This window comes from Rattus norvegicus, chromosome 1 (genome assembly GCF_036323735.1).
Source record: "Rattus norvegicus strain BN/NHsdMcwi chromosome 1, GRCr8, whole genome shotgun sequence".
In the NCBI taxonomy this organism is placed as follows: domain Eukaryota; kingdom Metazoa; phylum Chordata; class Mammalia; order Rodentia; family Muridae; genus Rattus; species Rattus norvegicus.
Window position 1 is genome coordinate 4,062,449 of NC_086019.1, and position 21,206 is coordinate 4,083,654.

At 45.0% G+C, this 21,206-nt stretch overlaps 2 protein-coding genes across 7 annotated transcripts in view; one reads left to right on the forward strand and one right to left on the reverse strand.

The window, feature by feature from the left end:
* The window catches only part of Katna1 (katanin catalytic subunit A1), a 41,628-nt gene extending 39,563 nt beyond the window's left edge, over window positions 1-2,065 (forward strand). Inside the window, exons 10-11 of the mRNA NM_001004217.4 lie at window positions 115-241; window positions 1,704-2,065. Coding sequence (NP_001004217.2) covers window positions 115-241; window positions 1,704-1,902 — 326 coding nt within the window. The 3' untranslated portion in view covers window positions 1,903-2,065. The remainder of the gene's footprint in view (window positions 1-114; window positions 242-1,703) is intronic.
* A 2,252-nt stretch (window positions 2,066-4,317) lies between these two features.
* On the reverse strand, window positions 4,318-20,192 carry Ginm1 (glycosylated integral membrane protein 1). 6 transcript variants are annotated; one of them, XM_341726.9, is made up of 8 exons: window positions 20,025-20,192; window positions 15,323-15,382; window positions 13,768-13,864; window positions 11,316-11,467; window positions 10,343-10,499; window positions 9,602-9,732; window positions 6,750-6,913; window positions 4,318-4,977 (listed from the first exon to the last, which is right to left on the reverse strand). In XM_341726.9, exons 1-8 carry the CDS (start codon window positions 20,136-20,138, stop codon window positions 4,866-4,868), a joined length of 987 nt encoding a protein of 328 aa, XP_341727.4. In that variant the 5' UTR covers window positions 20,139-20,192; the 3' UTR covers window positions 4,318-4,865. The 6 variants fall into 6 exon arrangements, with proteins under 6 accessions (XP_341727.4, NP_001387767.1, XP_038954374.1 ...); NM_001400838.1 differs by having other exon boundaries at window positions 9,602-9,735; window positions 20,025-20,169; XM_039098446.2 differs by having other exon boundaries at window positions 9,602-9,735; window positions 19,772-20,148.
* Between the last annotated feature and the right edge of the window lie 1,014 nt (window positions 20,193-21,206).

Genomic DNA, 21,206 nt, shown 5'->3' on the forward strand with positions numbered 1-21,206 from the left:
CCAGCCTGAGCTACATTATGAGACCATCTTTAAAACTGTACCAGACAGTAGAGATTTTCTCAATATTCTGTTCCTACTGAAGGCTTACATTTTCAAATGTGTTTCTCCCATTAGCAAAAGGCAGAGAAGAACTGTTAAGAATAAGTCTACGAGAGCTGGAATTGGCTGATGATGTTAACCTTGCAAGCATAGCAGAAAACATGGAAGGCTACTCAGGTGCAGACATTACCAATGTATGCAGGTGTGTATTTCTCATATTTTGTAAGAATAAACTTCAGTTGTGTTTATATTATATTAAGGCAGGTGGCCTACATTGGCCAAGGCCTAGAACTCATTTGTATTTTCCTGGCACGTGAAGCCATGAGTTTGATCCCAAACACTGTAAAAAATGGAGAACCCCACTTTACACTACAAAATATCTATGGTTGCAAGTTGGTCTGAAGTTAGTGATAAGTGTTGGCAAGATATTTGCATATGGTAGTCCATAGTTCATTTGAAAGCTACAAGTTCAAGAAGTACTGTTTCTCTGCAACGTTAGGTAGGAAACCCCTGGCGTGTGCTTAATGTATTTGTGGGATGCAGTAGTGCAGACTGTTTCAGTCCCTGTGTCCTAAGTGTGACTGGAATAAGACTGTCCAGTTGGCTCAGCAAGGCATAGTCCCAATCTCAGTCTCACGGGCTTCTTCATTTCTAAGTGAGCACATCACAAACGAAGTTACTGTCCCTATGCATACACGGTGACTGCGGTTAAGGATGAACTTGGTCAATTAATGGGGCATGTGACTCAGTAGAGTACTTGTTAACATGCATGCAGTTGGCTGGATTTGGTCCTCATAGCACATAACCTGTGGTGGTGGACTATCCTCCTAGCACTCAGAACACGGAGGCAGGACAATGACAAGTCCAGGTCATCCGTGGAACACTGCCGGTCATACTCCATAGACCAGGCTGGCCTCTAATTCAGAGATCTGCCTGCCTCTGCCTCCCAGGTGTGTGCTCCACGCCCCAGCTTATTAAAGACATTCCTAATGAGAAATTCCTGTAATAGAGGGAAAAGGGAAACCCTGTGTGACCTGTGGACAAAATGGTTAATTTTGTAGCTAACATTCATTTCTGTTTCCATTGTGAATACCTATTCTTTATTGAGAAGATAAGGAGAGGCAATTGCAAGCTTCTTTTTTTTTTTTTTTTTAAATGAATGTGTGCTCTGCTGCATATATGCCTGCATGCCAAAAGAGGACATCAGCCACCATGTGGTTGCTGGGAATTGAACTCGGGACCTCTGGAAGAGTAGCTGGTACTCTTTACTCTTAACCATTGAGCCATCTCGCCAGCCCTAATAGGGGTTTCTTTATTGTACCTTTTTACTTTTGTCTTGGACTATACGGTCAGCATTTATACTGAACTGAATGAAATTATACTTATTGTGGAAGATGCATTGCTAAAAAGCAACTAAAAGCAGCTCTTATTTTCCAGTGTAGGTTTAATGTATTGTGTATGCATATAATATGTATAAGATCTTAGAGAATTTAACAGGCTTTTTGTTTTTGTTAGGTTTGTTTTTTTGTTGTTCTTTTGTTTGTTTTTGTTTTGTGTGTGTGTGTTTTTTTTTGTTTGTTTTGTTTTTTTGTTTTTTTCTGGTTTGGTTTGCTTTTGCTTTTTTGAAGTAACACTTTGGGCTTTTTTAAAAACTTAAACCCTAGGGATGCGTCCTTGATGGCCATGAGACGCCGTATTGAGGGTCTAACCCCAGAAGAAATCCGGAACCTTTCAAGAGAAGAAATGCACATGCCTACCACCATGGAGGATTTTGAAATGGCTTTAAAGAAGGTCTCCAAATCAGTATCAGCTGCAGACATTGAGAGATACGAGAAATGGATAGTTGAGTTTGGATCATGCTAGCTAAGTTCTCACATGTAAACTGTGAGAAATCTGCCTTAAGTCTTTGAAAATAATTAAATGTAGTATTTCAGTGCATTGAGTGCCATATTTTTTTGAACTTTGATAATGGTGTGATATTTAAATTCTTTCTGGTGCTTAATAAAGACAATATTTTTAAACTGCACATTGTTTTAATTTAGTACTGCTTGACTTCTGCTAAGTACAGCTCTTTCCCTTCCTTGTTGCTGCTGCTCTGTGGTAATAGCAGAAAACTAGTACACACTCACACAAGCAGCTAATTAAAACAGCTAGATCTAGTGTATCTTCCCTCTCATCTGGTGTCATGATAGCTTCTCTCTTTCTCTTGGAGTAAGACGAGGACTCGTGGGCCTGGAGAATGCATATGTCCTATTCCGTTCCCAGCACCTGTGTAGGGTAGCTTGGAGGCTGGGGGATACATATGGTGCCTCTGAGACCCTTAGACACCTGCACACACACACACACACACACACACACACACACACACACAATTAAAAATCTTGAGAAAAGAATTAGGACACTTTAATTTTCATTTAAAAGAGGTGTGGTGAAAATACAGTCTTTTCTGAATAACTTGTTTGAGAGAAAGCCACTGCTCTGCTCCCATGTGCCTTGGGGGCTTGTGTTATCACTCCTGGCTTAAACACCTTTATTCTGCCTTTGGAAAAGGCTGTGTAGTGCAGGTAGCATTCCTGCACTTAGCTGCTTACTGTCCTCTAGGCAGACTCGGGCTCATTTACTCACATTCATAATAGGCATGAGACTGAGACAGACCAGTAATAGCACAAGTTAAAGCTAGTGAGTGTAGTGAAAGTTAATATCATGGAGCTAGGAGGTGCTCAGTGGCCAAAGTGCTAGCCGTGCCAGTACCCAGACTTAAAAAAAAAAAAAAGTGGTATGTACTTGTCATCGCTCCTGTGGAAAGTGGGCATGGGCAGACCCCTGGAGCTAGCCAGCCTATCCTAGTTGATGGTCTGCTCAGAGACATTACCTCAGAAAAGATAGATGGGATCTCAAGGAGCACCACCAGTGGCTGATATCTGGCCTTGCGTGTGGGGGCGCGTGTATACACATACACACACAGGCAACAGTATAAAACGTTGGGTTCCATTTCCACTAACAAGAAAGCAATGATGTATCGGGGGTTGGAGACGTGGCCTGTGGCTAAGAGAACTTGCTGCCCTTGCACAGAATCTGGGTTTGAGTCCCAGCACCCAGGTTGGGAAGCCCCTGCTCCAAGGGATCCCATGCACATACACATTGTGGGGAGGAGGCACTCACCATCTTAGCAGCAGGAGACGAAACAAATGCATGTACACTGAGTGCAGTGCTGTGGTCACCAGGCTTACTGGGAGGGAATGGAACCATAGTCAGTCTCACTAGATTCTGTGCGTGTGTGGCTGATGTATAAGTTGTACATGAATTGGAACTGGTGCTTTTTCTAACAACTCTTGGAGTCAGCAGAGACAAACTGATACTAGTGCATACCAGCTAAACTGGGCAGTGGTGCCGCATGCCTTTAATACCAGCACTTGGGAGGAAGCAGAGGCAGGCAGTCTCTGAGTTCTAGACCAGTGTGGCCTACAGAGTGAGTTCCAGGACAGCTACACCGAGAAACCCTGTCTTGAAAAGACAAACAATCCAGCTGGGGCTAGGAATGGCACATGTGCATAAAGCCCTAAGTTTGATACCAGCGCTGTATACAACCAAGCATAGTGTTACCTCCCAGTGTGCTGGGGAATCCATGATCAAGGTCATGTTGAGTCTAAGACCAGCCTGGACTACATATGAAAATGATCAAGATTCAACTTGGCCGTCATACTTGTCATCCTTCCTGCCCATAGGCCTGGTCCCTGAGCTCAGCAGTGCTTTCCTGACTTCCATGGGTTCAATTCCCCACTTTGGTAGAGGAGGCAAAGCAACAGCAAGTGCATTCTTGGGCCATGTTTTTACAATGGGTTACAGCCAAGAACCTGACCCAGCATGACTCTGGCCTAGCGAGGTCTTCTATCATGTCATTAAGTGCTGGACTACAGAGGTGCTGCTCTACCAGTTCTGGCTTTCAAAACTCTTTAGGTGAAATAAAAAGTACCACATGGAATAAGTGGTGTGTTCCAGATAACACGGTTGAAACAGGCAATTCTGAGTGACAGTGAAGAAACAGCATGAAACACACTTACAAATACATGTACTTAGAACCGGAAGGCTAAGGCCATAGCCTTAATTCCGTGAAGATATTAGAGCTGAGTGGTTCTCAGTGCCCACAGCAGGCAGAGCACTCCACCACTCTGCAGCTCCAGTGGCAGGAGATCCAGTGCCCTCTTCTGGCCTCAACAGGCATTTTTATCACCTGCGCAAACTCTCTCCCCCATGCATAAACTAAAAATAAAGCAATTCTTTAAAAAAAAAAAAAGTTTATTTTAGAGTGAGACCATGTCACTATTATAAATCCTGGTGCATTCAAGGTAAAGAGTTCTGGTACAGACACAAATCATGACACACTTCAGTGATTTTATACTGAGTCATGTATGTGATATAAAGGCACATTGTACTGAGTAAACAAAATAGCTGTTAAATTCTCCAGCTTTTAAATTAGAATTTCATAAAGTGCTTCTTATAAAATCTTACAATAGTAATCAGTTACAATTTCTGCAGCAAAGGCACCTGGGAGTTCTTGGCAGTCGCTTTGTCTTACGTCTCCTTTCAGCTTGGTATTTCTCAGTTATCTTCTTTCCACTTAAACTTTCCTTAGTAATTCTTCTTCAGAACAGCCAGCCCGTGCTTGATGAGGTGAGCTGTAGCCGGGCACTAGAAAGGCCACCTGTAAAGGTCTTGGGAATTTGGCAATTTTTATGAATAAATTGATTAATAATTTAAATAAAATGGTATTCAAATGGCGAGTCTGGGGATGATAGACAGTAGAGTCCATGATTGGAGATGGGGTTTTAAATATCCGTTTTATCTGTAAGTTTTTCTGCTGTTTTCTCAGAGCCGTCTGGGTATAAGATGATAGGTACCACAGAGATCCCATTCATTTTATCCACCTGAAGAATTCCTCTGCAATGCAAGAGAAGCCGTTACCGCCCACATCGCTGCCTCCTTCAGAAGGCTGGCATACAGCAGTGCTGCTTCAAGGCTACAGCCCTCCTTGCTTCCCATGGCTTATAAAGCACGTGCAGACCTTGGCTCCAAGTTCTCTTTAACCAAACACAACTAGGACTAGAGGGCATAGACCACTGCCTGTTCCCACATGAAGGGAAGCATACGTCTTCAAGGCAAGAGCTGTCGTTGCCCTGGACTGGTGAGTGCCGGTGAAAGCAGAGCCCAGACAACTCTCCAGACACTGTCCATGGAGACACAACCCCGACCACACAATGGATGGGGCTTTCATTTTGAACCCAAGGTCCTATGTTACCTTTTCCAGATTTCTCCTATTAAAATAGCAACTGAGGTCGGTTTAAAAATCAAGCAAGCTGACTGGATATGTGGACATGCTATGTGCTGCTCTAAGTTACTCCATGTGGCATACAACAGCAGTTTTCAAGTGGCATCCCGCTCTAAGAGAGTCCACTTTATTACACAATGCAGCAATTTGCTTCACTTTGGGTGCCAAATGCTGACACACAGTGACTCTCCCTCTTGCTCTGACAACATGGTCCCCACCAGCTGTTGAACACAGGCCACGATACAAAGGCTGATGACTGAATTAAATAAGTCTACTACCTCCTAACCTAGAACATGGGCTTAAAGGCATATCAGAGAAACCAGGCCAGTGGTTACTAAGTAACCATATCCAGGGACGATGCAGTCCCCTCACCTCCGTCATTTATAAGCCACCTGTGGTGACTCACACCTGGAATGTCAATACTCAGGAGGTACAGGCCAGAGGGTCATTTGTGAGTTCAGAGTCAGTCTGGTCTGCATATACAGAGACCCATCTAAAAACACCCAAACTGACTCAGAGAGAGCAGGTACCTAAGATGGATGGCAGCAGCCATCAGACAAACTAAGCAGCCATCAGACTGTCAGGATTAACAGGTGACTTACTCTCGTCCCTGTCCCTGCCCCGCCAGACCTCCTGGAACTGCCATCCTCAGGACCATTCTGTCTAGGGCCAGTCTAACAGCGGGAGTGAGTATACAAGGCTCTCTGCCTCTTGCCCTCAAAATTCTGTGGCCACTTTAACCCTTAGCCATTCAGCAATCAACTTCATGACTTACGATGTGAAAGCTGAGAGCCAGAGTAATGAAGAGTGGAGTGGAAACAACAAACCTGTTTGCCAGTGGCCACAGTACCAAATGAAATCAAGAACACTCAGTGTCCAGCCAGGCTTGCTGTCATACACCTATGACCCCACACTTAGGTGTGGGTAGAAGGATCAGAAGTCCAAAGCCATCCTCAGCCACAGGGACGAGTTCAGGGCCAGTCGGGGCCACATGAGACCCTATCCCTTACAAATGGTAAGAGAGGAAGACCCCAGTCATCTGACATGAACTAAAGTGAGGCTCTGGAGTTGAGACTCGTTGGTGTGGGTCTCACTGCTCCGTCACACAGCACTTCCTAGTTTTCCTGCTCACTCTCTACTCTTCAGAGAACCAGCAATCTCTTCTATGGTTGCATCTCTGAAAGTACAGCCATCTCAAATAGTACACAAATGTCTCTTAATTCCACTAAAATGGGAAAGTAGACTGGAAAGTTATTTTTTTCTCCCACTGTCTGACCATAACTACTATACTTTGTACTGTACAATATTTTCTACCACAACATACAGTAAAACAACCTCCTTTTTAATAGTTAAGATCAACGATGTCTGAAACTCTGGTACTTACTTGTTCTCACGCACAGGGAAAAGCAACTTTAACAGCGCAATGACTCCTGCTGCTCCCAGAACTCCAACCACCATGACGTTCAGAAACATGAACAACACTGGGAACACGCCGCTCCAGAACCCACAGAGTGCCTTCCTGAGCTTCTCCATCCACTGGCACATTACCTGGGAAGTGGCTTTTGATTAGAAAGGCCTGTTCCACAAACTAAAAATTTAAATTTCTGTTTTCTTTTGAGACAGGGCCTCTCTGCAGGGGCTGTGGGGCTGCCTTGCCACTAGGTACTGCTGGCACACAGCTCAGGGCAGGCAGAACACAGTCTGTGATAGGGGTCCTGGTCTGTGTTTTCTTGGGTGAGAAACAGCAGGATCTGGGACGATTGCTATGGTTCCCAGTCTCCTGTGGACCCAGGTGCCGCTGGGGTAACACTGAGAGTTGGGAGTGGGGGGTCCCAAGGGTCTGCACTTGCCCTAAAGTGCTTCCCCTCAGGGCGTTTACTCAGAAGGGGAAGGCTGAGCCTCGGATAGGGGCAGAGTCCAGTTTGGCTCCCAGTGAGTGAGCCTGGAGGGGCTGGGAGAGGGAAGACCTTCTCCAGGAGATGTGGGCGTGGCTCTTTATGACAAAGGCCCATGGCGATCCTTGATGAAGGAGAAGGTCCTTGCTTGTCCAAACTGTTTTATTTGATGGCAGATGTGAATACACACACCTTACTCAGGATGAACCAGAGATTAAATACCTTCTGCAGAAAGGGATGCCCAGGAAGGGAAGGAAGCTCACTGGCTGAAGACAGGGAGCCCATCTAGACACCTCATAAGCATGGAGGACTTCAGGTTTTTAATACTACATGACCAATTGTCATGGTTCTCTCAGTGGGTGTCATGGTTACCTGTCCCGATCAGGTGGTTCGACAGGGAATGGCTCCACTCCTGCCATGCTCAATTCTGAGATTTCCCCGGGTTCTGAGCCTACTCAACCTTACCAGTTCTCTCTGGTGGCACAGTCTACTTGCCCTACACCAGACTGGGCTGAAACCCTCAATATAGAGAGCCACCTGCCTTTACCTCCCCAGTGCTGAGGTTAAAGGCATACATCACAGTGCGTGGCCTCTTGTGTAATATTTTTGTGGATTACTTACTACCATGCCTGGCTAAATTTCTTTATGGTTTGGCTTTGGATTGACAGAAACAACCTATGTCTTGATTATAACAGTGGTTACATGTGTGTCAAAAGAAACTAAGAGGCTGGAGGGATGGCTCAGTGGTTAAGAGCACTGACTGCTCTTCCAGGGGTCCTGGGTTCAAATCCCAGCAACCACATGGTGACTCACAACCATCTGTAATGGGATCTGATGCCCTCTTCTGGTGTGTCTGATGACAGGAACAGTGTACTTATATAGAATAAATAAATAAATTTTTAAAAAAGTAACTAAGAAAGGAAAGGAGAGAGGGAGGGAGGGAGGGAGGGAGGGAGGGAGGGAGGGAGGGAGGGAGGAAAAAAAGAAAAAGCCTGGCTTTGGGTAAGGTAAATAGCTCAAAAATGAGTGCTTCTGTCTAATTCTACAGTGATGGGATGGGGTGGCTGCAGGGCACATATAACATGACAACAAAATTCTATTTTACAATGTACCTAAATATTTTATAATTTTAAAATTTGTTACACACACACACACACACACACACACACACACACACACACGGGAATATTAATGCTCACTAACTAGTACACAGGCCCACAGGCCTGTCCACTGTTGCAGGTAAAGGACAAGGAAAGGAAGAAACAAACCCCACAGCTTTTAGAATGGAGACAGTTCCCTTTATGGCGGACCTGTTGGGAGATGCCATGGTGCACACTACCCCACTAACCTAGACTCCAGCAACCCCAAATCAGTAGTTTGACCTTCAGTGAGAACTACTTATAGACCTTACCCATTCAGGGGTAGACATACTAGGATACCCCCTGAAGTGTATCTGTAAACATGTGTGACATAAAGTTCCTAGTGGGTACTGATATAGTTTCCCATGGAATACCCATTTATTCTTTATGACACCTTGATGAAATATTTTATAGTGCTTGACAGAGTAAGCACAGGCTAACCTAAGACGTAAGTTAAAGAGGTTAAGAAGGTCACATAAATAGTGAATGGCAGATCACACTTTAATCCTAAACAGCATGACTCCAAATGTATCATTTTAGCAACACTCAATCATTGTGTGGGAACTCCAGGGCACATTGCACCTGTGTGTATAAAAGGCAGGAGCTGAATAATAAAAAAAAGTGGAAATGTAAGAATGAACTTTGGAACGGGAGCTTCCCAACTAAATGAAGTCCATGGCCTCGATAGTCGTGACCTGACTTAATCAGTAAGTGAAGCTTCCAGAGGGAAAAGGGAACACCATGAATACCGCGTTAGGATTACGATAATGGCTGGTGAGATAGCTCATGGAGAAACCTGTGGTTAAGCCTCATGACCTGAATGTGGTTCATGGGATCCTCAGGTAAAGGGAGGAGCAACGTCCTGAAAGCTGTCCCCGTGGCATGCACAGCACGCACATGCCTGTGTGCACACACAGAATACATACACATTTAAGAAATAAAACAAGCCTAGTGAGCCGAGCGTGGTGCCTCACACCTGCAGCACCAGCACTCAGGAGATAAAGAGGAGGCTTCCCTTTCCTCAGAGTTCAGTCCCGGCTACAGTCTGAAATAACATCAAAACCAAATGCCTCCATCATTAAAAGTGATATGCTGTTTGTCTTTATGTTTTCTACCTCACTCTAAAGGACACATTTATCTTCACTGTAACCATAACTACGCTGGCAGCACCATGAAAAGGCATCACCAAGTGTTTGAATTACCTTGTATGAAGATGGCGGCTCTGCTCTGAGAGGCGTCTCAGGCAACTTGCCAGGTAAAGCATTTCCATCCACCGTGGTTCCCAAGTCCCCCACGAGGTAGTGGCTGGTGGTCTGCAGTGAGCCAACAGTTCCTACTGAAGAGGGAGAGCGAGGTCACCAAACTGCAGCAGCGGCTGGCATCTGCTACAAGCCCTACCAGAGCACCAGACATTAATCTCCAGTTAATGTCCCTGATTACAACACTGACACACATGACACTGTGACAGAACAAGAATTTTATTTACTGAGTTAGCACCAGAAGGGAAAACTATAAGGGTTTACAAAAGTTACCGTTTTGTCACACAGAGAATCTACATTTTCAGTTCTGCCAGGCATGGTGGCTCATGCCTGTATCCTAGACTTGGGAAACGGGAGTATTACAAATTCAAGTTCAGTTCTCAGAACCCGAGTTGGAACTACATCTCTAGGGTCTGATTCTTTTCTGGCCTTTTTTTTTTTTTTTCCCGGAGCTGAGGATCGAACCCAGGGCCTTAAGCGCTGTACCACTGAGCTAAATCCCCAACCCCGCTTTTCTGGCCTTTATAGAGGTACACATACATACATACATACATACATACATACATACATACATACATACATTCTCTTTCTCTCTCTCTCTCACATACACACACACACAATCTTTTTTAAGTATATAAAGCAAAATAATTTCATTAATATTTTAAATAATGTTTTTTTAAATACCTTTTTTGGAAAAATCGGGAGGCGTGAATAAAATGTCACTGTCTTGGGAAATAGAATAAAGCATGCTTTCTTCCAAAGGAAGGAAAAAGTTTGAACGTCTGAGTACTCTCTGGTTCTTAACTAAAATGTTGATTTCAGTAACATTCTTTTGTTGAGCCTATAAAAGAAAGAAAAATAGGTCCTATTTACTTTAAATGATGTCCTAGAGGTTAAAAGTGGCCTCTCCTCCTTTGCTTCAGTAACTAAGAAACTCATCCTTGTCCCTCCCACTCCTCTGTGTAGCATTTACAGCTTCAGTGCAGCTTCACTTCATTCACACAGCACCGAGGAAAATGACCACAGAAATACGAACACCACCAAGGCCTTCACCACCTCTGTCTACAGATACTCAGAACCCGAGAAAGGAGTACAAATGTCAGATTTGAAAAAGAAAATACAAAACCAAGAATGCTATGTGATGGGGCTGGGGATTTAGCTCAGTGGTAGAGCGCTTACCTAGGAAGCGCAAGGCCCTGGGTTCGGTCCCCAGCTCCGAAAAAAAGAACCAAGAAAAAAAAAAAAAAAGAATGCTATGTGATTAGATGCAGACAATTCTAGGGCTTTGTGAGGTGTGAGTGAGATTGGCTCCCAGTTAGTGGACCTGTCTGGGCAGAACCAGGAGGTGTGGCCTTGTTGCAGGGGGTGCATCACCGAAGTGAGCTTAGAGGCACAGCACAGTCTCTCTCTGCCTATAGACCAGGACGCAGCTCTCAGCTCCTTCTCTATGTGCCCCACTGTGATGATAATGCACTAACCCTCTGAAACCATAAGCCAGCCCCAAATGTTTTCTTCTCTACATTGCCTTGGTCATGGTCTCTTCACAGCAATAGAAAAGTTACTAAGACAACCTTCTTGCTCATCGATTCAGAAACAACAGCACAACATTTTTACAAAACACGAACTTAATCTCCAGTTAACAAGCACAGTGTCTTACTTGTCTTCCATCGAGCTCCACAACCTCCTCCTGAATGACAATTAGCTGTGAACTGGTACTATATGTCACAGGCCTCTCACGAAGTAAGATCCTTACAGTGACTATTCCAAAATATTCTTTCTCCTCCAAATTTTCCAGATTTTCACTCTTCACTATTAAACAAAAACAAAAACTAGTGAGATTTTGTACAAAAATTGCCATTACAGCAGTTACTGTATTTGATGATTTGTATGACACTGACTTGGAACAAGACAGTGGCAAACAGGTTTTACTGGCTTCCTTTAACCCTGACCTTATCAGTCTCAGATTTATAGAAGCAGAGATGAGCTGGCAAGTCCTTCCAATGGCTTCCGCTCACTGGATCAGGAAATGCTTGCTGGTCTGAAATCAGAATGTACCACACTACAGTGGCTGCGCCTCTGCTAGGGTTTCCTGGTGTCTGCAAATGCGGAGCAATGCAGTGCACATGGACGGCAAGCTGCCGGGGAGTCAGACTCATGCTCACACCCCAGTAGTGGCTTTACAGCTAGACAGATCGGGGTGGAGAAAGGGTGAGTGGTCTACCAACCTGTAATGGTGACGGGGAGAGATCTGAACATATTTCACTGCACATATGTATGGGATTCTCAAAGATAAAGAGAACATTTTAAAAGAGTAAAACAGCCAGGAATAGAGGTGCACACCTCTAATCCCAGCACTTGGGCAGCTGAGGCAGCACGAGACCAGCTAGGGCCACATAACAAGACTTTCTCCAAAAAGCAAATTGAGGGAATAGAGATGTCCACCTATTAAGAGAGCTTACTACCCTATCAGAGGATCTGAGTTCAGAACCCAGCATGCACAGCAGATATCTCACAAATAGCTGTAATAGGATCAAATGTTCCCTTCTAACCTCTGGGCACCCACACAGACGATATAAACCTTTAAAACCCTTTTAAAGAGGTACACACTGATCAATTTGCCACAACACAAACATTTAGTTGTTGCCTCCCAAATGGGAGGGCTATTTGTCAAAACAGTACAGACATACATTCCTAAATGCACGCCACCGCCTAGTGACTTAATTCACTGTGAGCCATTAAAGGGCTGTTCCTTTGATCTAGAACACCGGATACAATTCATTAACCACTCAGTGTTGTCAGTGACCTCACCCAGCTCCTCCTTAGGCTCTAGCCTTACCACGATCACAGTAATTTGGGGTAAGTGGCAGATGTAATTGTGATTAGTGCCCTCTGGGCTCCAATGCTGTCAGCCCTGATGTCTCTGGTGCTGTCAACTAGCTCTCCTTTAGTTAGGCACCTCGGCATTGTCTTTCATTGTCTAAGTGGTTTTGCTGTGCTTACTGTGGTCTGTTTGGCAAAGATCTCCCACTGAGCTTTGTCTCCAGCACCTCTCTGAGCTGGGGGGAGGCATGCATCTCCCCTCACTCCTCCGTCCAGACCCAGTGATTCTCCTAGCTCAGCTGCCCCAGGAGCTGGGAATACGGAAACACAAATCTGCATGTCACAATGCCATGCTTAATAAAGCAGAGTTTTAGTTGCCTGTTTATCCACTAATGCTCCTCTCAGCCTGGTCAGCACAGCTAAGACCACAGCCTAGGACACAAGAGAAATACAGCAGAGCGGTAACTCTCATACCTCTACTGTCGAATAAATTAAAAACAGCAAAAGCCCCTGACGTTGACTTCCTCTCTGCTGCAGTAGTCAGCTTTGAAAGACTCTCCTCAGTGATGCTTGCTTTCAGACATGAATGAATAACCCTGCTTAACTCCCCACCTCAGTGCCAAACGGGCCCAGTCATTACTTCTCAGAAGCCATAGACAGGAGTGACACCTCCCGTGCCATTTATGTTAGTCAAATAAAATTATATAATCCAATAAAACATTATCTGATTCTTTAAATAACCAAAGCCCTTGAGGTTTACAAAGAAAAGCAGGGGCTGAAGAGAGAGCTCAGCAGCAGTTAAAAGCACTTGCTGCTCTCCCAGAGAACCTGGGACTGGTTCTCAGAACCCACACAGCGGCTCACACCTGCCTACCACTCCAGGTCCAGGGGAGCCAACACCCTCTCTGGCCTTCTTGGGCCCCAGGTACACACATGATACAGCTACACATGCAGACAAAACACCATACACATTTGCTGACAAATGAGTAAGAAAAATAGAGGAGGAGCCACACACACAATTTGTAATGTTTATCTTCTACAGCCAGAATGAGAACTAGGGTTTCCCAGAGGGCTAGCCCATGTGTATGCTCACTCTTACACTGCTAACCTACCAGGAATTAAAGGTCAGTCCCAGGAAAGAACAAGTGAACAGTGGATCAGTAGTCAACACAGACTGAAAGGCCTTAGCTACTACTACACCATCGGTGTGTGTAAGGTGGCACTTCACATTCAGAACGAATTTAGGATTATTAAAGACAGAATAATGTTGCAAACAATTCAGTACTCACCTATCGAAGTCTGACAGCTTATTCGGGTTACACCACTATTTACAGGTAAGTCATTCACATACACCTGTCCACTCTCATAGGTTATGTTAAGAACAACCTTAAAATAAAGCAGCATATACATTAATTCCAATGGTTTATAAACGACCACAAACTCTTCATATCAAGAATACATCATCTAACTCTGTGTGGACAGGTGTTATAGTTTGGGTATGCTTTGTCCCTCAAAGATCCATGTGTAGGAAACTTGGTCTGTCTCGGTGTGGTGAGGTTTAAGGGAGGGGGAACCCTCCAAGACACAAAGCTTAGTGGTAGATGTGTAACCCCTAAGATAATGTCTTCAAAGGAACTGTGGGCCCAGTTGCTCTTATCTGGTATCTGGCAAAATAAATCTGTTCTCCTGTTAGCTCCTATCGCTGTGGTACCATTTGCCATAAGACCAAAGATAACCAACACCAGCAAGATATGCTTGAACCTCTGTAACTAGGCTAAAAACAAAATAACAAAGCCCTTTTGGTTTTGTTTATGGCTTCTGTTTTGTTTGATTTCTTTTTTGAAAAATTATTTACTTTTATTTTATTTGTACAAATGTTTTGCCTGAATGTATGTCCGTTCACCATGTGTGTGTAGTGTATGTCTGTTCACCATGTGTGTGTAGTGTCTAAGAGGAAAACAGGGTGTGGGTCCCTGGAAGTGAAGATACATGTTGAAGGCTAGGCTGACCCAAGGCTTTCCCTGAGGCCCTGATGTACAGCAGGAACATTCTTCTAAGCTTTCTCTAAACCTTGAGCATGCTTGACAGAGTCAGTATGGCCTGGAGCCAGGACCTTGGGACAGCTATGAATTCAGATCTTTGAGAACCCAACAATTCCCACCCTGAAGGGCTTTGTTATGTGTCTTGACCCTGCCCTCGGACTCCCTTGAGACACCCAGTGTTCCCCCTTGTACAGAGCTGCTTGAATCACTTCCTGCTGGCTTCTTCCCACTTTTGCTGATACCGTACCATTTCTCCAATAAAAACCGGCATCCGAGACTCTATACACAATAAGCTTGTTTGACATAAGACATAGCCTCTGCAAGCCCTCCTGACCCTAACTTTCCTATCTTCTTAATCTTCTCATCTCCCTCAGAACCCTGTCACTGAAGAATGACCTGCTGGTCTACGTCAGTTACAGATGGGTGTAAGCTGCCACGTGGGTGTGTTGGGAATCAAACCTGGATCTTCTGCAAGAGCAGTCAGTGCTCTTAACCACTGAACCATCCTTCTGGTTCTTGGTTTTTGGTTTTTTAAGACAGTCTCACTACTTAAGAAGCACAGGCTGGCTTTAATTTGAGGTAAACCTTCTGCCTCAGCCTCCAAAGTGCAGGGATTACAGGAATGAGGTACTATTCCCAACCTCCTTAGCGAAGCCTCATACAGGCTGACATAGATTTTATATATTTATATTTAGTAGCCTGCCTTGGGCATTCCAATGTAATAACAGAAAATGGACTAGTACAATCAGTAAAAGTTCCTGGCTAAAGGTTATAGTAAAAATATAATCAAAAGGAGACAAACCTGCTCTTTAGATACTTCCCCATTGTCTTTCTGGGTAGTTACATTAATTCTGATGCCATCCTGCAAAACAAAGGTATAGGTTGGACAGATATACACTTTACACATGAAAATAACCTGGTTCTTTTACATTTTTCTTTGTTCTTATTGTGTGTGTGGGGGGGGGGATGATGTCACATGTGAGGCAGGTACAAGATAGAAGGAGGCCTGTCATTGGATGAGAAGGAAGGATGGACGGGAGAAAAGTTTGAAGAGGAGGAGACTGGAAAAGAGAGGGGGGAGAGGAGGAGAAGCGGTGGCAGGACAATGGAGGCTGACGTAAAGATCTCACTCTGTGTATTTACAGGTTGTTATCAATGTTCTTAAGGGATGGATGGTACAGGGCTTTGTATGCTTAAATGGGCAATTATATCTTATCAATTGGATCTAAGATTATTGTGTTGTGTGTTCTTTTATGTGAGGGTGTGAGGGATTGAGTGCAGGAAAAGTGTGCAGCCGCTGGAGACGGCTGGAGACACTGGGCCGCCCTGGAGAAGTTAGGATGTGTTTCTGCCCAGATATCTGGCAGATATCTTGGGGCACTGCGGTGCAGACCTAAGCAAGGTAAAAGACAACAATATACTTTTCTATTTTTTATATTTTTACAACAACATGTGTGCACACATACTACCTGCATCTATGAAGGTCAGAGGGTAATTTTGGAGTAGTCTGTTCTCTCCTTCCACCTTTGGTTCTGGCTCAAACTCAGGCTGTCAGACTTCGAAGCAACTGCCTTCCTTGCTAAGCCATTTACCTAGAGAAGAACCAGTTTGTTCCTCATTTCTTCTTTTATTATTATGTTTGGTTTCAGACCCCAGGACAGGGACTGAGGTATTTTACATACCAAAGCAGACCTGGCCTCCAGGATCTCCCAGCATCCTTCAGTCCCTACCTGGCACATCCTGCCCCCAACCCTGAACTTTCCAGCCCAGGGGCTGAGCTGCCCTTCCCCCAGGGGCTCTTTACTATATAACCCAGACATTTTGGTTTCTCTCCTTTTCTTCTTCCCCATTTCTCTTCTCTCTGTGTATACTTTCTCTCTTTCTCTTCCTTTTCCCCTCTGTTTCCCTTCCCATAGTGACTTCCCTGGCCTCCTTCCTTGGGGTCACCCAAAGGTAAGCTCACCCACCAAGAGCAGCTCGAACAAACAAACATATATACATATATAAATTTGGCTTAAGTTGGCTCATTGAGTTGGGGAGATATAACTTATCAAATGGTGCCAAAAACCAGGAGGAGTCACAAGCCTGGTGGCCCTGATCTTTCCTGGCCACACGGGGACCACTTCTTATCTATCCTTCTCTCTGCTGGATGCATCAACTTGGGCTTGCTGAGTAACCAAACTACTCTATGTATCCCCAGCTACTGCCTAATCCTTTGGGTCCAGGACTTTTTGGGCTTTCTCCACTGAACTGAGGCTGTACCAGAGCTATCCCAGTCTAGAACACAGCCTGGGTCTTTGTTTCTACCAAGGAGCCTGGGGTTCACAGACCTCTGATCTGAGGTTACCACCCTGCACACTGTACAACCCCAAGATGATGTACAGAATGCTGCACGTTTGGGCCTACGGTTGACACGGACAAAAGTTGGGAGAATGTGTGCCATTGGATCTAAAACCAAAGATTTTTCCAAATTGGTCTGAGTTCCCCATATCCAATTAAAAATAACATCGACTATTTTAAAATTTGTTATTTTAAAGTGTGTGTGTGTGTGTGTGTGTGTGTGTGTGTGTGTGTGTGTGTTTAGGTAGAGAGTATTACTCATACCCACTAACCCCACCCCACAGGAGAAATTTCTGTTCTGATTTATACTAATCTTTCCCCACTTTTCTTCACAGTTTTGCTAGCCGTCTCTTTAAACAGTGCACTGCTTAGCTTTATCTGTTTGTGAGCTGTGCAGAAGCAGAGCATTTAACCAGACCTCACTTCCTTCATTAAGGTGACTGATGTGTAGAGGCAGTTACTTATTTACAAGGCTCTGTCGGGGTCAGTAGGTTACCCACTGGATCCACTGCCATGGACAACCAGTGGTTTCCTATGGAATCCACTCTGCCCTCCTTGAGCACGTCTGCTGAGGTTTGCAGCAGGCCGTTCTGCTGTTGCTCAAGGACAGGTCAATCAGCAATTACCCAAAGACCTAAGCTCACTGATGGCATACTCTGTAGAAAAGCACTACTTCAAGAAATACCACTGGCCACAGGGACTTGTTACTGTTAATCAAAGCTTTCCTATTAGGGCTGGAGATGCAGACAATTAGTCTAGTGTGATTAGGAGTGGGGGGGGCTGCATAAATTATCACAAGGCTCACCAGCAGGTATCTTTACCCACTGAGCCATCTCATCGTAACACACCAGCCCCCACAGCACACTGCACCCCCCCCTCCCATAGCTAATCCTCACTGTCAAGCTGACTGGACATAGAACCACTTAGGGGATACACCTCTGGGTATGTTGGCAAGGCCATCTCCAGAGGTTTCACTGAGAAGACCCATCCTGGACCAGGCCCAGCACCTGATCATGGGCTCCTCTGGATTAGATACAAAGAGATAAAGGAGAAAGCAGCTGGCACCAGCAATCCCTTCTCTGTTTCCTGACTGCAGTACAGTCTGAACAGGTACTTCACACCCTTGCTGTGCCACCAGTCATGGGAGGACCAGAGACTAGCAATCTTCCACAAGCCCGAAACAAGCTTCTGAGAAGTTACGTCTTCTCGTTTGTTTATCACAATCACAGTTTGTGGAAGAAAAAAAGATACAGATGTACTGGTTTGCTTTTTCTTCAAAGAAAGAAGTTTGGTTCTTTTCTAGGGATATTGGATCAACAACAGAGCCTACGAAGGTTCAAGGGCCTGAACTCAATCTCTACACACACATGCATACACTTGGGAGTACGGGTCCATGTACACCTGCATGTACATGGGGTCTTCTCTCCTGAGTTAAACCTCTGGACATGGCCTTGCAGACATACCCAGAGGTGTGTCCCCTAAGCGAATGCACACCGCAATCATTTTTGACACGCCTGAAGGATCCACTCATGTCCACATACATACTATTTGTTCTGATGCTCTTGAATGTATTTCATTGCAAAAAGACAATTTCTGACTTTCGTCTGACATTAAATTCAGATCCAGGTCACAAATCTTCCTCTGAGAATTTTTTTTTTTTTTTTGGTTCTTTTTTTCGGAGCTGGGGACCGAACCCAGGGCCTTGCACTTCCTAGGCAAGCGCTCTACCACTGAGTTAAATCCCCAGCCCCCCTCTGAGAATTTTTAAAAAGCATTTCTTAACCTTTATTTTTTATTCTATGTACATGGGTGTTTTGCCTGCTTTCCAAAAGTAGAATGGAGACCCAGAAAGGGAGATGAGATGGTAAAATCATCAAGAGCTAACCTATAGGACTGTGGACTTAACCTTCCAAGTAAGACATTTTTTCCTGACCGTGTGGGCAGGTTCAAATATTTCCTAGATTCATGAGTGCTGATGAAGAGAGGAAATAAGTCCACAGCTCTAGAACTTTATAACCACCCAATATTTATTTGGTTTCTTGGTGCTTGTCTGCACTGTTGCTATTTTTACCCAGAAGCAAGTGTGGCTCAAGTACAATTTCATATACAAGTGTGCTCAGAGCTGCAAGGTTGTCCCTACTGACACTGCTGCATGTTTGCGATTTCTGTATTCAGAAGAGTTCTAGTATAACTCTAAAACATTACAAGCAGAATAAAGAGCTGGAGAGATGGCTCAAGGGTTGTAAAAGCATGTGTTGCAAAACAGGACCATGGGGAACAGACTCCACAAGGTTATCCCATGACCTCCATTGCTATGGCGTAAGCTCCTGATTCAACACTATACACACATAAAGTAAAATTTTAAAAATAAAAAGTGACACTTATCATGACAGTCACTTCTGTATTTAGTGTGTTCCTACCAAATAATAAGATTAAAAACCTAAGTTTCTTGTCACTTGGGGAAAACTCTGATTTTATAATCTCCAAACTTTCTCCTACTATACAACTGAAAAGGCCAAATGTGGCAACAAAAGTAAAAACTTGCTGCCCCTGAATATTGCAATGGCATGGCTCTCACAGTAACCCGGGAATCTGAAAGGCTTGTGACCTTAGATCCTCGTCGTCGAGTCTCAAACGAGGTTGAACCCCTGGGATGCCACCGGGAAGCCTCTCACAGTCGCCAGCCAGCCCAAGTGGCCCTGCGACCAGGAAAGGCGCTCCCTCCTGGTCCCGGCTGAGCAGGCACAGGTGGCCTGGAAAATTTATAATTGAGCAACACAAACATCGCCAGGGCCCAGGGCCGGCTCTAACCCAGGAAGGAGCTATTACAAACGCCCGAGGTCACTGACGATCGCACATTTTCGACAGCAAAGAGTGGCAGGACCCGCGCGGGTTCCGGAGGTGTACGAACCTCAAGTTCGGTAGGCGCAGTCTTGACACGCATTCAAGGACGCCTGCGCGCCTTCCTTGCGTTCCCCTTCGGGGAGCGGGGGGACCCACACTGCCCGGCATCCGGGAAAGCGCCCTCCCTTCTCAGCGGGCCGCCAGACCCTGTCCAGTCCCGCACCCCCGGCTGTCCACCTGCGGGAGAGGTCAGCGTCACCGCGACCGGCCTCCCGGAGGTCCCGGCAGAGGAGCGGCCTGCTGCGCCCGCCCGGCCCTACCTGCGGGACTGTGGACAGAGGCCTGGGCGCGTTGGTGGTCAGCCACCCCGCGGCTGGCAGCGCCACAAACAGCAACAGCCGGACGGGCAGCGGCGCCGAAAGGGCGCCCTCCATCTTGGACAACACCGGCGCCAGGCGGCGGGAGGTGAGGGCGTGGCAACCCGGGAAGGGGCGGGGCAGAGGGGAGGGGCGGACTCCTCCCAAATGGGGCGGGCCCACTGAGCTGGTGGTGTTGCGCAGGCCTTTGACGTCTATGGGCGGAGCCAACTTCGTGAGCAGCCTCCGTGCATTTGAGATGAGAAAGGAATTTCTCCCCAAACAAACACAATTCTTTACGAAGCCTCTCCTTTTGGAATGTGTTTTTGATTTCCCTTTCGAAACAGGATCTCGAAACAGCAGCCTAGGCTATCCTTGAACTACTTACTGATCCTGCTGCTTCGACCTGCTCAGAGCTGGAATAAGTGTGCCACCCTCTCAGCTCAACCTTGATGGTACTTTTTCATTAGCATCCATATGTTTCAGATATTTACAAAATGAAGAAAATGGCTTCATCCACCTGACTTTCACATTCATATGCAAAATCAAGAATTTACTTGGGAGTTGCTTATGAATAATAAACCCAGTATTAAGGCAGTATGTACTTTGATCTTCTTTGGAATCAGCTCACGTCAACTGGATTTATTTGAGCACAAAACTTATCCAAAGGTTCAATTTACCTAATATATCCAGCCAGTCTGATTATGTGCACATTTGAGACATTCTGATAATTTGAAGAAGAAAATATTTCGAAACATCTTAGAAAATGAAAGTATGTGAGACACAGAATCCACCTTTAACTGATCATTAATAATAACCTTTGAACCCAAATATGGATTTGTCTGTCTCCTAAGTACCTTATTTCACTGTTATTTCTACTATTTTCACAATCAAAATTTGAGTTTACTGTTTTCTGTGATGCAAAGCAAGCTTGACACCAAAGAGAAATCTGGGGAATGCTGTGTCTGGTTGCAATTTTTGGGACAGAGTGAGTCACAGGGCTTTCAGTACAACATATTTTACTCGGTGTTTTCCAGAGTTAGCCAACTACATATTTTTGAACTTCCCAAAGATTCCCAGAAGAATACAAGAGGGAGAACAAGAAACAAAGCCACATTTTTTGTTGTTGAATAGTATTATGTCAAC